At 41.5% G+C, this 13,728-nt stretch overlaps 1 protein-coding gene across 1 annotated transcript in view; it reads left to right on the top strand.

Annotated features, from left to right (window-relative positions):
• Positions 1-7,772: 7,772 nt before the first annotated feature.
• WNT2B (Wnt family member 2B) overlaps positions 7,773-13,728 on the top strand; it is a 42,729-nt gene continuing 36,773 nt past the window's right edge. The window contains exon 1 of the mRNA XM_034414297.2: positions 7,773-8,610. Coding sequence (XP_034270188.1) covers positions 8,453-8,610 — 158 coding nt within the window. The 5' untranslated portion in view covers positions 7,773-8,452. The remainder of the gene's footprint in view (positions 8,611-13,728) is intronic.

Below are 13,728 nucleotides of genomic sequence, written 5' to 3'. Positions count from 1 at the left end.
TTCAAAAGTCCTTATGGAAGCAAAGATTCGGTATTACCTGTGTCTCTCTGCACAAATGTCTTCCACTGCAAATTTTGGAATTCCTTGATTTTATAATTCAAGTTCCATCAGTTCCAACCAGTATTGGAATAGTCAGGGATAAGAAATATAATTTTAAGCATTTAGAAGATTAAGAAAGCAGCAATACAGAATCCCTGCATTAAATATAAAAAAACATCTGTTCTGTTGTCAACATCTTAGTACTAAGATTGTTTTTTCATTCAATCACCCTTAGCAGGATTGTGCCAAACATTTTGTCAGAAATGTTATAGAATTTCCTGCTTGAGCAAGGGTTGGACTATAAGACCTCCAGGTCCCTTTCAACTCTGTTATTCTGTTCTAAAGAAAACTTTTTTCTAAAGAAAACTTTCCACAAGCTGAGGTGCAAAACAAATGAAAGAGGAAAGAAAAATGTGAAGTAGGAAGTTTCAGATTAATTTGGAAGTGCTTATTAGCCCTCTTAAATGGTAGCACCTAGATTGCTCTTGAAAGTCTAAGCTGGGAAAGAAAGAAATCACAGACCAGGGTAGAAGGTTGATGAACTGAAAACAAAATATCTACAAGACAGTAATGGGAAACATCACTTTCATCTTGTTATCAAGAACACTACATTGATATGTCTGTGAAATCTTCAGAACCTCAGCTCAGCTTAAAGGAAACCTAATTTTTAGGTGTTTGTGTATGCAGTGTTTATGTGAATGCAGTGTTTTTCAAACTTGGAACCTTAATATCTTTGGTCTTTAACTCCAAGAATTCTCCTGACAGCATGAAAAAAAGTGGTGTAAAGTGTAAGCATAATTAAAAGCTCATTTAAAATTGCTTTCTTCCCAGATTTCTTCCTTGGTTTATACAGGTTTTGCTGTTTTGCTTTCCCACCAAAGCTATAGTCCTATTCCGTTGGAGGCTACCTTAGCATACATTGCATCTTAGGAAGGATCTTGCATTGAGCATCCTCTTGCAAGTGCATTGGGAGTGATCTTAAGTGGCTTCTAACAGAGGATGGCTATGGCTGCTGCACCGCAACAACTGTGGGAAAAATAAGATTCTGAATGTGCTGCTTTCTTTGTTAAAAATGCATATTTCTCTACTTGTATTTTTCCAGCTTATTTTCCACTTTGCACATAGGGCTTCCTCACCAGAAAATGCATAAGTAGGGAATCATTTTCCCACCATTCCTTTGTGAACTACAATGAAAAAATGCAATAGAAGAATATTTCATAAATTTCCTAAATAAATTCAATGGCATGAATCTATAATAATAATAAAAAAAACAGGATGGGTGGTAGAGGCACTGATATACATAATGCTCACTTTGAGTGAAAACTCAATATTTGAATGAATAGATAATACATTAATTTTTATATGTTCAGTCATTTAGTACAGAAACCTCCCTTCAATAATAGAGTTTTCAGACAGTAACAATGCTACTTACAATATGTGAAGTATAACTTGCTAAAAGCTGTATAATGTTGCTTCATGCCTTACAGTAAGAAAAGTGATTTATTCATTAGCTACCTTCTAGGACAGTCTGTTCCTCAACCTCTAGAATTTGATTATAGAATTATAATTGAGTTTGGTTACAAAGGCAGATCTTGGCCTGAGATAACCTCCTGATCTGTGGGTCCCCTTGTGTTCCAAAAACGGTCTACCCATTTGAAAGCAACTATTCCTCTTTAACCTACTTGAAGTCCAATGAACCAACCTTTCCAGATAATTGTATATCTAAGCATGGTAGATATTTTTGCAGGATCTAGTAGCCAGCTGTTGATAATAACTTTCTCCCCCTTTCTGGAATACATAGCAGTTTCTAAACACTGCTTATTAACTGGTGTGCAAACTTGGAAAAAGAATCTCTGGGAAAGTCATATCTAGGAGATTAAAATAACTTTAGCTGGCTGAATATAACCATGGTCTAAATAAGAAAAAAAGTATGGCCTGGCACTGTTTGATAAGTACTTTCATCAAATCATTAATGAGAAGTTGGCCTAGAGATAGTCATATATGTGAACAGACAAGAATATTTTGTTGCAGGAAGTCTGAGATGTTTAAAACTGGGGGAAATTGTATTGTTTGTTTTTCCCTCCTAAAGCAACTATTTTTTTCATCTTTGGTAGCAACTCCTTTGTTAGATTTTTCAAGTAAACTGATCCAAGCTTTCATGGACATATGCCAATAGCTCGATTCATTATCATGCAATGCATTTAATTTTCTCTTCGTATGTTGCACAAACCTAGTCATGATGGTTTTCCATCTATAACTTATGGCTTTGCATGGTGTATGAAAATCACTGAAATATTCAATACACCATTATTTAGAAATCATAGTTTACTGCAATGAACCTAATCACTTTGTGAATGGAATCTTCCAAGCTCAATTCTTCTGGCCAGCTGCAAAACCTTCTAGAGGCTGCATTCAAGGTGCAATTTTTCCTAATTTTAGCCCCAAATCTCTTAAGCTAAATGGTTACTTAGCAAAAATTTTCAACCCATCAAAATGGGCTACAGGGTTGTTTCATCTGCTCTACTAAGCACTTCCGCTACCTGGACAGCATCCAGATGATCATTACATAATAATCATGATTTAAGAATTAGTACCCAGGCTTCTTTTTTCTTCCCCTTCCTGCCCTTTTAGATGATAAACCTTTTGTAATGGATTGCTTTGTTTCCTTGTTTTGTTTGTGTTGATTAAAGGGAATCAATAAACAAAAGTCTGCAAATGAGATTAAATGAGAGAGAGAGAGAATAAATGCATCAAGACTCAAATGAATCTTCATATGAATATCTGAATATTAAAGGTACTGCCTTAGCTAAGTGGACTGAGTTATGATAATACTATACAGTGTAGCAGGGGCCTCCAACTCCTGGGCAAGCAACCTGGCCATGCAAGTGTCGGGCAAGTGAAGTTTCGTCTGAAGATGTGCAAGATCTAGGTTGTACAAAAAGCCATCCCCCCCAAGTCTGTGGAAAAATTGTCTTCTACAAAACCGGTCCCTGGTGCCAGAAAGGTTGAGGACCACTGCAGTATAGTATATATTCTATCTTCTGACTTCATAACTATCACAACAAAGGATTACAAGTCATACTTATATATTCTTCACTTTGAGATACAAATGTACAATCTCTCTCCATGTAATATAAATACACAAAACTATTTCCATTTGGTTCCTAGCACCAAATAACATTCCCTTCAACCCTTCCTCCCCAAAAGACTTGATGAAGTTCTTTTTAAACATTTTTTATTATACGTATAAAATTGTATTTTATAACCTGGTTCTTAAACATTGCGTAGAGGGAGTAACAATATATGTAATGAATCATTAAAAACTGAATTAAAAATATACAGCTGATAAAATAGGACGTTTAAATAACTTAAGAGAAAGTGCCAAATCAGCTTTGAGGCAAAGGATTTGACAGTTCAGATGTGATCCCAAAGAAGACTGTTTTCCTCTTGCCTCATCAATTGCATTTCGTGGTGGTGCAGTGATTGGAATATAGTATTGCAGGCTAATTCTGCCAACTGCCAGCAGTTCAATCCTGACCACCTTAAGGTTGAGTCAGCCTTCCATCTATCCAAGGTCAGTAAAATGAAGACCCAGACTATTGGGGGCAATATGCTGATTCTGTAAACTCCTTAGAGAGGGCTGTAAAGCACTGTGAAGCGGGATATAAGTCTAAGTGCTATTGCTACTGCTAGTGCTATTGCTAGGTGTTATATTTCAAAATGGCACGTTAAAAGAAAACCTGATATTACACTGACCATACAGTTATTGTAGAATGTTGACCTTGGTTTAGTGTACAAGTTGAAGTATTTTCCTTAAACAAAATAATGTATTGTTTTGCTGAGGTTGCCCAGCAGAATCACAGCAGCAGAGCCACTGTCCCAAAACCTCAGCCAAATCAAGTCATTGCCTTCAGTGTTGATGGAATGTGGAGAAATTCTGAAGAAGCTGACCTTTTATGAAAACAGAGACTTTTGAAGTTAATGAATCATGAAGCATTTGAAAGTGAGCCTTGTTTATTTACACACGCTTGCTGTTCATGTGGAGCAAATAAGACCCCATTTGGTACACACCACTAATTTGAATGAAAGATCAAACTGAGGCAAGCAAAACCATGTGAGGCAGTTGGAAAGGCAAATGTTCTGTCTCCTGTGGCCTCTGCTTATAAGAATTGGACCAGATTCTGAATCATGTCAAGCATCACTGGAGACAGTTTCTTAGTAATGATGCCAAACAAGTGAAAATGTGCTTTCGGTCTCAGTGGGAGGTTCTTCTTTGTTTACAAAGTCTTATACAAGACACAGGATAGACCAGACTGTCAGGAAAAGCTCAACATATTGTGAATGAATATCTTCTGGAAAGGATCAATAAAAAGGAGCCATTTTTCTATTAAAGTTGCATTTGTTTGCTGACAGAAAGTGGGATCACCATCACACTGAATGGGCCTCCCCTTCCTTTAGTCTCTATGTAGTTGACTCTAACTTACTCTTCTTCCAAACCCTATAAACTCATTATCTTGATCCTTTTACTTGTACTAGATGTACTTTCAGACATCTACAGAGCTTCCATTTGAATACTGTTGCTATTTGTTTCTATGGAAAAAATAATCCTTGCAATGAACATCATTATTATCATTATCATTGTCATTATCACCATCTTGGCATAAAAAGCCAACCTTCATGGAAATGAATATATGGACAGAATTTATGTGTTCTTGTATGTCTCGAGACATAAGATTGTTATTTTAAAATATACATACTCTGTAAAAGAAGGGAAAACATAGCTTATGAAATGTTCTCCTTATCTCTCAAAACTTTAAGATGGATAAAGTTTGATTCATCCTAAGCTTTCTTAATATTTGTAAAAATAGAAAAATGATTAGTTTTTTTCATACTTATATTCTATAATTTTCTCTGTAGAAGGATATCAGATTAGAATCTTACTGAGTTAACCTAACTTTTGATATATTTTCCTATCATTTCCTACAGCATGGGAATAAATTTAATAATGTATTGCTAATGTTTAAAAAATGAAATGGTAAAATTTTCCTTTTAGGTCATATCCTTTCCCTCTGTTTTTTTAGCCAAAGCAAAACTTAAAGGAACATCATTAAATGTTCTTTAAACCCACTTGGCAATAAAATATCCTATCCTATCAATCCTGTCTGGAGGAGGAGGAGGAGGAGGAGGAGGAGGAGGAGGAGGAGGAGGAGGAGGAGGAGGAGGAGGAGGAGGAAGAGGAGGAGGAGGAGGAGGAGGAGGAGGAGGTGGTGGTGGTTCCACCACTCCTGAAGACATGGCATCTGAGGATGAAAAGGGAAAAGGAAAAAAAGGGTCACATTAACACCAGGCCTAACAGAATGCCCCAAAGTATGTCTGCCATCTCCTGCTGAACTTTTGCTATTAATGATGGCAGACTGAGGGCAGCAGGGAAAAAGTAAGTAGTAGGTAGTAGTAATTTTTATGCCGTTCTTTTGTTTAGTATTTCATATTTTAATATTAAAATGATATGAAAATTTCATTATATGCATAATGACCTCCTGCTACAAATGAGACTACAAATCAAATTTGCAACAAAATAGGCAATGAAGAAGTAATAGAATGGAGTGAAAGGATGGTGACTCAACTCACAGTACTACACTTGAAAATGTTGCTTCTTTTTCCACAATTTTCCAATTCTTGATAAATTGTTCTTGCTGCTTTTTAGAACTCTAGTCTTCTGACCACATATATGCAATAATATATGCTTTACAAATTCCATTATATTTGACAATATAGCTTTCTCGTGATTCTAAGAAATCAGAATTCTTAACTGATATGAGACAAAAGTTCCTTCTTTGAGTGATGCAGCTACTCAGAAATAGCTGAGAGTGATTTCAAATGGCGATCATCTGGGTTTGTTAGGGTGACATTAAGGCTGCAAATCAGAACAGGTTCCAGAGAAGAATATGTTAAACCCAGCTATTCCTCTTTCCTGTTTCATTTAGACTTTTTTTATAAGCAGCACTGTCATTTCTTCTAACATCTACATAGGCAGAACTTTCAACATTGGTGGTCTAAATCAATGATCAATGGTGTAATAATCTAAAGACATCCAGAGGATCGTTGCACATTGTGTTAGCTTCCAAACGAATGTCCAGGCTTTAGTCTATAAATATTAGGCTCTCTCCCATCACCTCCACACCCTTAAATTGTTTTATAAATAAGTTGTTACACAATCACTCAGTTGGATCTCTAACAAAAGCACAAAGTCCAAAAAGATTTTGCTTTCAGGCATAGTAAATTGAAGAAAGTTAAGTGGATTGTGTGAAGTGTTGGTTGCTGGTCTCAATTTCTCTGGGTCCAAATAAAGTCATTATTCTACTGTAACTATTGGACTTGGAAGAAGTAGGTTTGGCAAAGGAAGAAGCCACAGATGCCAGAACACTTGCTGATACTGAAGTTTGCAATTCTGAGATATTAATTAGTCATTAAATGTAATGTTACTTAGTGGAACATTAGAGTCTCAAAAATGCTAGAAAAGCACCTGCTTATCTCCCAGAGACTTAGCAAAGTTTGTTGATCAACCCTAAGACTTCAAATGGTAGGCAGAGCAGTTAAGGGAAGTTCTGAAAATAGAAAATAATTTTGTGAAGGAATTAGACAATATTTTGGAAAAAGGTTCTACAAATGTATCTTCTGGCTTATCCTGGATAAGGATATGTCATAAGGATATGTCATGTGCATATCATGACAGGTAAATTCTGTCTTCCCTGCCGTGCAAAGCTCTTTATTGTCATAAATCATAGCCACCACACTCCAGCTTAGGCCATTATTTTATTTATAATATTAATATACCACTTCCTCTTAAAATTTCAAAATGATTTACACTAAAATTCAAACAGATTAAGAAAGAAACATATTCTTTTTAAAAAATCAAACGTTATATAGAGCATACAAGAAAAATTGTCAATTAAATAGAAAATGAAAAGGAGGAGGAGCAAGTTAAAATTACAGCAGTGTTAGTCCTGCAAGAATGCAATAGAAAACTAGTGCTGAAAAACTAAAGATGGTGTCTGGCATTACCATCTTGAAAGAGCATTCCAAAGGTAAGAGCTGCCACCAAAAAGCCCTGTTCTCCAATAAACACGTTCACACAGCATATGAAAATAATTTATTGAAATAGGCAGGAAGACAGGAAAGCAGGAAGAGATGCCTGCCTATTGGGGGAGCAGGGGTTTGAATCTAAAATGCCACCTGATGATCTTCAATTTGGTGCTCTGCCAACAGGATGGATATCAATGCAGCCATTAAATTCAGTGGGTGACTTTAGCCCTCCCAGGTTGCTTTGAGTACTTACAGCAAGAGAGGGGAGAGATTTGCAAAGCTCCGAAGCTGTTGGATTCCAAGATTAATCAGTCTCAAACTCCTGTCTTGGGGAAAAAAGTGGAATATAAATATAATAAATAACGGAACCCTGCCACAAGGGGAAAAACAGAACTCTGGAGCTAAATTCACACTACACTAAGCCAAGATTTGCTTAAACATGACTTATTGGCTAGATTCACACAACTCCTTAAGCCACAAACCATATATTGGCTTAGCACTTAACGCATCCAATAAAGGGTAAGATCTGGGTGTGGGGTTAGCCCTCATTTGCGCTCGCTCTCTCTGCTTTGGGGCTGAAAGAATGAGCAGCTATAGGAGGCACTAGGACCAGAGGAGGAATAGGATTGTGTGGGAGGCTGCCTTAAGCTGTCTATTGCCAGCAAGGGAGACTTCAGCACCGTCTCTGATCTCTTCTGGCTTTCTTTTTCGGCAGCAGGTGGTGCCTGGGAGGGAAAAGGTGAGAGTGTTCAGCTAGCAAGGGAGGGGAAAACAAACCCCGGTGGAGAAAACGCCAGCGATAGAGAGCACCGTCCCAACCCCTTGGCTGGGCTTGATTTCCCCCACCCACCCCCCACTCCACCCACAGCCTTGTCTTTGTGCCTGGGAGTTTTGCCCAATGAGAGTCCAAGGAGGTGTCCATCTCCCCAGCCTGCCCCCAAGCCCACCCCTCCAGTGTGTCCTCCTCATCTTCATTCCCAGCAGATGCCGGTCCTTGGGGCTGCTCCGCAGACGCTCCTGCCAGCCCAGGCGACGGCCGGTCCATCTCAGGAGGCAATCAGCCGGCTAGCCCAGCAAGCGGCCGGTCGCCCTGAGGTTTGCGCTAGTTTGACTTGGCCTCCTTCCGAAGCCATGCCTAACGCAGCAGCCCTGGGAGAAGAGTCGTGACTCCCGCCTTCAGGGATAACCTAAGAGCCGCCTCCGTTTGTTCTTCCCCGCAACCTGCCCCCCTCCCCCTCGCGCACCACAATTGGAGGTCCAGGAATCCGTCTTCTTCTCTTTGCGATCTGGGGCTTGTTCTTTCCTTCTCCGCTTCCCGCGAAAGAGAATTATGCTTGGCTCAAACCGTCTGGCAAGCTCCGCTAGGATTGCCAGCGCTCCCGAAGGCACCAGACGAGCGTCCCAGGGCAGGCCAGTCCGCTCCCGCCTCGCTTTGCCTTTGCTGCTGACTCTGTTGATTCTCACGCCGCGGGTGGACTCATCGTGGTGGTAAGTCCTCGAGGGGGGGGGAAAGCGGGAGCGGGAAGGGACGTCTGCCCGGAAACTTTCTCTCGCATCTGGCTAGAAAGTGAGATGCGGCAGCTGACTGGTGGTGCTCAAGTGGGCTCAGATCCAGGGTGTTTTTGAGATGTCACAGCTGGTGATGTGTGTTTTTTTTTTAAAGGGGGTGCGCCTGATCATATGCAGAGCGCCTGTATTCTGGGATGGATTAGGAAGATGGGGAGAGTCCTCAATTACTCCAGATCTATCTGCGGGGCTGTGAGCTCCGGAGACCTGACTCCTTAAGAGGCAGGAGGTTCCTCTCCCAGGCACAGCTGGTGATGGGACTTGGCAGCTTCCAAAGTCCACGGGAGATGCGTGGACAAGAAGAAGCACGCGCTTCTTTTCCGAAATGCTTTGATCCGAGAGAAGCTGTCTATAAAAAACCGGGAGAAGCTCGGCGCAGAAAGCTTGGCTGAGAATTAGGAAATGGACCACCAGACCAGAGATCTCGGGAAAGGGGATGCGGGCGGAGGGCTGTCAAACGGTTCAGGCTTAGAAACAGCATGGAGTCGTCGTGCCTCCCGGACAGGGGCTGCGGTCCCTTCCTCTCCCAGCACCTGAGCTGGGGTTGAGGATTCGCGCAATGCTCTGAAGCAGAAATTAACCAAAAGGATCGGCTTCGGAGGACTCATTAAACACACAAGACCTAAACTCGGTTAAAACATGCTACAAGTTCGTCGTGTTCGGCCCACAAAAGCGTTGGGACTCCACAGTAGTCGGCGATTGTCATCAGGATAGCGGGATCCTGCAGTCCCTTCTCTTCTGGGTCGGCTCCCGCGCTCCAAAGCCTCCGCTTGACAGCAAAAGCCCCGGCCAGCGCCTGAGCGATGGAGCCCCGCAAACGCCCGCGTGGCTCCTCCTCACCTGTGAAAAAGGCCTGAAGGCCCCGAACAGGTTTCAACCTGTAGCAGGACGCCGAGTAGGCAGCATCTGTAGTAACCCCGAAAGAAATCCTTTTTACTCTCGTCGGATCGCATCTCAGGCTTTCCTTACAAAAGAACATTCCTCTTACGTTCCCTCGAGAAGGATCCTGGGGGGGGAAAAACAACCCCATTCCTTCATCCGAGAATCAATTGCTAGCCTGTCAATGGCCCTCGTCCGCCACTTTTCCTTAGAGCCACCTGCCTCGCTCCCACCCAGAGAACGAGAGAGAGAGAGGAAGGGGGGAAAAAAACACGAGTGGCTTCCAGGTCACGCTAAGCCGGGAAAAGGTGGTTTGCTTCAGTGTTTCTCAACCTTGGCAACTTTGAAGATGTGCGGACTTCAACTCCCAGAATTCCCCAGCCAGCAACTGCTGGCTGCGGAATTCTGGGAGTTGAAGTCCACACATCTTCAAAGTTGCCAAGGTTGAGAAACACTGGCTTACTTGGTTTGCGGCGCGTGTCCATTCCTGGTTTAGCGCGGACGTATGAAACAACCACGGAAAGTCGCACTGGCCGTCCGGTTAACCGAATCCTGCTTTACCCAGGGCTCTGGATGCACTCCACACCCTGAACCATAATCGAAGTCAGGGCCTCTCCGTCAATAAAACGTTTGGCTTTAAAAATAAAAATAAAAATGCGGTTGCCCAGCTGAGGGCGAAGACTTTTCGCGGGAAAACCCACCGGGGGAACAGGCCAAGAGGGCGCAAGCGCGGGACGAAAGGAGCGCAATTGACAGCACTTGTCTATCGAGGCCGCCGAGCTGAGCTGAGCTGAGCTGAGGCGGGCGAACGTGGCTCTCTCTGGCGTTTTCCGTCCTGAGGCGGTTCTACTTTCGAACTTTCTTCCTGCTATCCCAGCCTGCGCTGACCTGTGGTGGTGGAGGAGGACGGGGATTTATAGCACACCTGGGCTCTTCCGAGGGAGCGATTCTGCCCTTAGGTATATTCCCTCTCACGCGTTGAGGGAAGGGCGGGCTCTATCCGTCGCTCCCGAAACTCCGTTTTTCCTCAGCCCTCCTGGTCTGACCTTACAGGCCAGGCGGCTTCGGGTGATACCCAGGGCCGCCTACGACGGAGAGGGCATCCTCTTTCGAAGGGGCAGAAGAGGCGCTCCAGGCAACAGTAACAAGAGTTGGAAGGGACCTTGGAGGTCATCTAGTCTAACCTCCTGCTCACGCAGGAGACCCGTACTAGGGATTCGAACCGCCGACCTTTCTGATTGACAAGCTCAGTGCCTTAGCCACTGAGTCACCTAGTCAGAGGCCTCTCTTTGCCCAACTCGCGGTGCTGCCCGAATGCCACACCTGGGCCCGTCACGGGTTGTTGGCGGCAGAAAAGAGCGCTTCGGGGCAGAATCGCTTCCTCCGAAAAGTCTTGTGATTGGTTCCTCTGGAGGCTGAGCGGGCGCTCCGTCTCAACCTGCCGCGGCTGTCAGTCTGCCTCTCACCCGGCCTTCTGCTGCTGCTGCTGCCTGCATGAGAGACGCGGGAGTTGCCTTCGCTGAGGGAGTGAATCGGCAATTAAGCTTAGAGGACTCTGGCAGAAGCGGGAACTTGTATGCAGGACGGGCTCTGCTCCCAGGACTAGCTGAGAGCTTCTCTTCTCCCTTCCACCCCACTCAGGCCTTAGCCTGGAATCACCTGTGCTGGCCAGCAGCGCTCTTCTGCATCCATTCCTAAGGCCTCTTACGCTGACATCGTTCATTCTCTACATCAGAGGTCTTCAAACTTGGCAGCTTTAAGGCTTGTGGAGCTCAACTCCCAGAATTCTCCAGCCAGCAAGCTGCCAAGTTTGAAGACTTCTGCTCTATATGGTCAGACGGGCTGAACCTTCACGTTCCTTTGTCCCTAGTGAGGAGGCTTTAAGAAAGAAAGAAAAAAAAGTTCACATTTCACAGTTCACATTCGGCTAATATTTCAATGTGCTGTAATTTTGGCTGCTTAGTTTAGATAACTGTACAGTACATTCAAATGTGCAGCCATTTATCTGCAAGTCAGCTGTAAATAAATAAAGCTCTGAGAAACGTACTAGACATTATAACCGCAACTGTCAAAATGTTAGGCTTAGTTATCCTGAACAGGTAAAAGATTTGGGGTGGGGGAGAGATGGAAAATGATTCTTCTTTTTGTCTTGAAAGTGTCTTGCCAAATATCAGATATGGAAGGCAAAGAAGACCTCTGTTTGCTTCCTTGGGACAGCAGCATTTAGCACATAGTTAGCAAGAATTGAAAGTGGGAGTTTAAGTTTTTAAAGCTTAAAATGGGAGCTTATTCCAACAGTATTGTAAATGACAGCTTGAACTACTATAGATGTTGAGCTGCCGTTGACTGCATAGATGGATAGGTGTACAATAATGCCTCCCAAAGGGAGAAGGAAATCCTATGATGGCTTAGTTTAGGGCATGGTAGAAAATTGAATGTCATTATTTTATTGCTCTTCGTATCATATGAACACCAAAATCATAAGTAAATGATGCTTAAGTCAACCATGAAAAAGTGAGTCATACCTATTCAGTTCCTGTGTTTCATTGTTTTCTCTCTCAAAAGTATGTTTACTCTGATTTATTCCCAAGTAAATATTGCAGTTTAATCTCATTGCATGCAATGGTATATCTTCCCAAGTAAGTTGGATCAGAGTAGATAAAGAGGTTTTTTTTTTTCCTTTTCAATTTCCATCTTTACTGAGGAGGGGAAGCACTTTGCTTGCATACAAGCTTTTAATGTTAGAAATCCATTCCTAATCAAATCCATTTATGTGTGCTTAGTCGTTGCTTGCATTCTGAAAAGCAGATGATGTTAAGTCAGAGAATCTGAAGAAGTTCATTTTTATCATTTAGTCATGGGTCTGGAGAAAAGGAGAGGACAGGATCTAACTTAGAGTAGTGATTCCAAATTCCTTCCCTATATATAGCAAGGGGGAGGGCAAGAGTCAAACTGTAGTGCCTTAAGTATTATTTTATTAGATGATGACATGTTTATCTTGTATTTATAAATCCTTGTATTGTAAAGTCTTCACAGAGCAAAAAAGGTTGCATCCTTCTGCCATGTTGAAATCTAGGGAATTTGCTTCTACAGTTTTGTGCTTAAACTTTATTCAGCAGGCCCAAAGAGGCAGTATCACTAACATCACAGTACCAACAGTAGGTAGAATATAGTTTCATTTGATTTGCCAAAGTTTTGACAGAAATGATGCTTGACCTTCTCTATTTCTGCCTAGAGAAAATGCTAAACCTTTTCTTCCAGCACCTTTGTGAAACCAAATCCTAGTGCATGCTACATCAATTTTGGTTCTCATTAAAAGAAAATATCTACTACATGTTTCTAAACAGCAAACAATTGTTTGAATTTTCAATTATATCAGGGATAGCATGGATTGCTTCACAAACTCTGTATGAATTGTAGGACTTCTACAGCATGGTTATTTTTATATAGACCGTGTGTGTGCATGTATACCCTAATAATTCTAAATGAATGTAATGTAATGTTTAAAAACTGTATGTCAGTTTTTTAAAATGTGTGGCAGATAAATTCTATGGGTTAGTTGCAAAAGACTTAGCTGGGAAATACTATCTTGTTATATAGTACTTTATATTTTGAAATGGTTATGCAAACAGAAAGAGAATGGTGGCTTATAGAAAGTACTTTAGAATACATTAAAAACTAATTAATAAAAATTATAGTCTTAAAATAGAATCTCTTTCTGGCATTTTCTTCTGGTGGAAAACAAAAATGCAGGGTTAATTGAACAATTTCATTGAATTTAGTATGAATCCTGTGTAAGTTGAGAAAAGATTGCAGCCTTAGCAGCTAGATCCTGAAGGTAAGCCTTAGTTATTAAATACCAGAATGATTGGTTAAGGAGAATTGAGGTACAAAATTTGCATCCTTTTCACAGTGATCATATAGATTGATTGTTGTGTCAAGATTTACCATGTGCCTAGATGTGTACCATGTATAAAATCTCTTGGTATTATTTCAAAGTTTACCTTCATCAGTTTGTACTAGATGCTATTGAGATATTAAAATATTGCTTAATTATTTAAAAAGTACTGAAAGTAGCAGCATGTTTTTAATAATCCATGCCTGTTTAGAAAATGAAAAGAAGCATGCAGGCAACTGGAAAGTACCAGAGGCCTGCTTCTG

Source organism: Pantherophis guttatus, chromosome 3 (assembly GCF_059756535.1).
Source record: "Pantherophis guttatus breed Tessera chromosome 3, ASM5975653v1, whole genome shotgun sequence".
Lineage (NCBI taxonomy): Eukaryota > Metazoa > Chordata > Lepidosauria > Squamata > Colubridae > Pantherophis > Pantherophis guttatus.
Note: the sequence above shows the minus strand (reverse complement) of the source record. Positions and strands in the feature narration are given on the sequence as shown.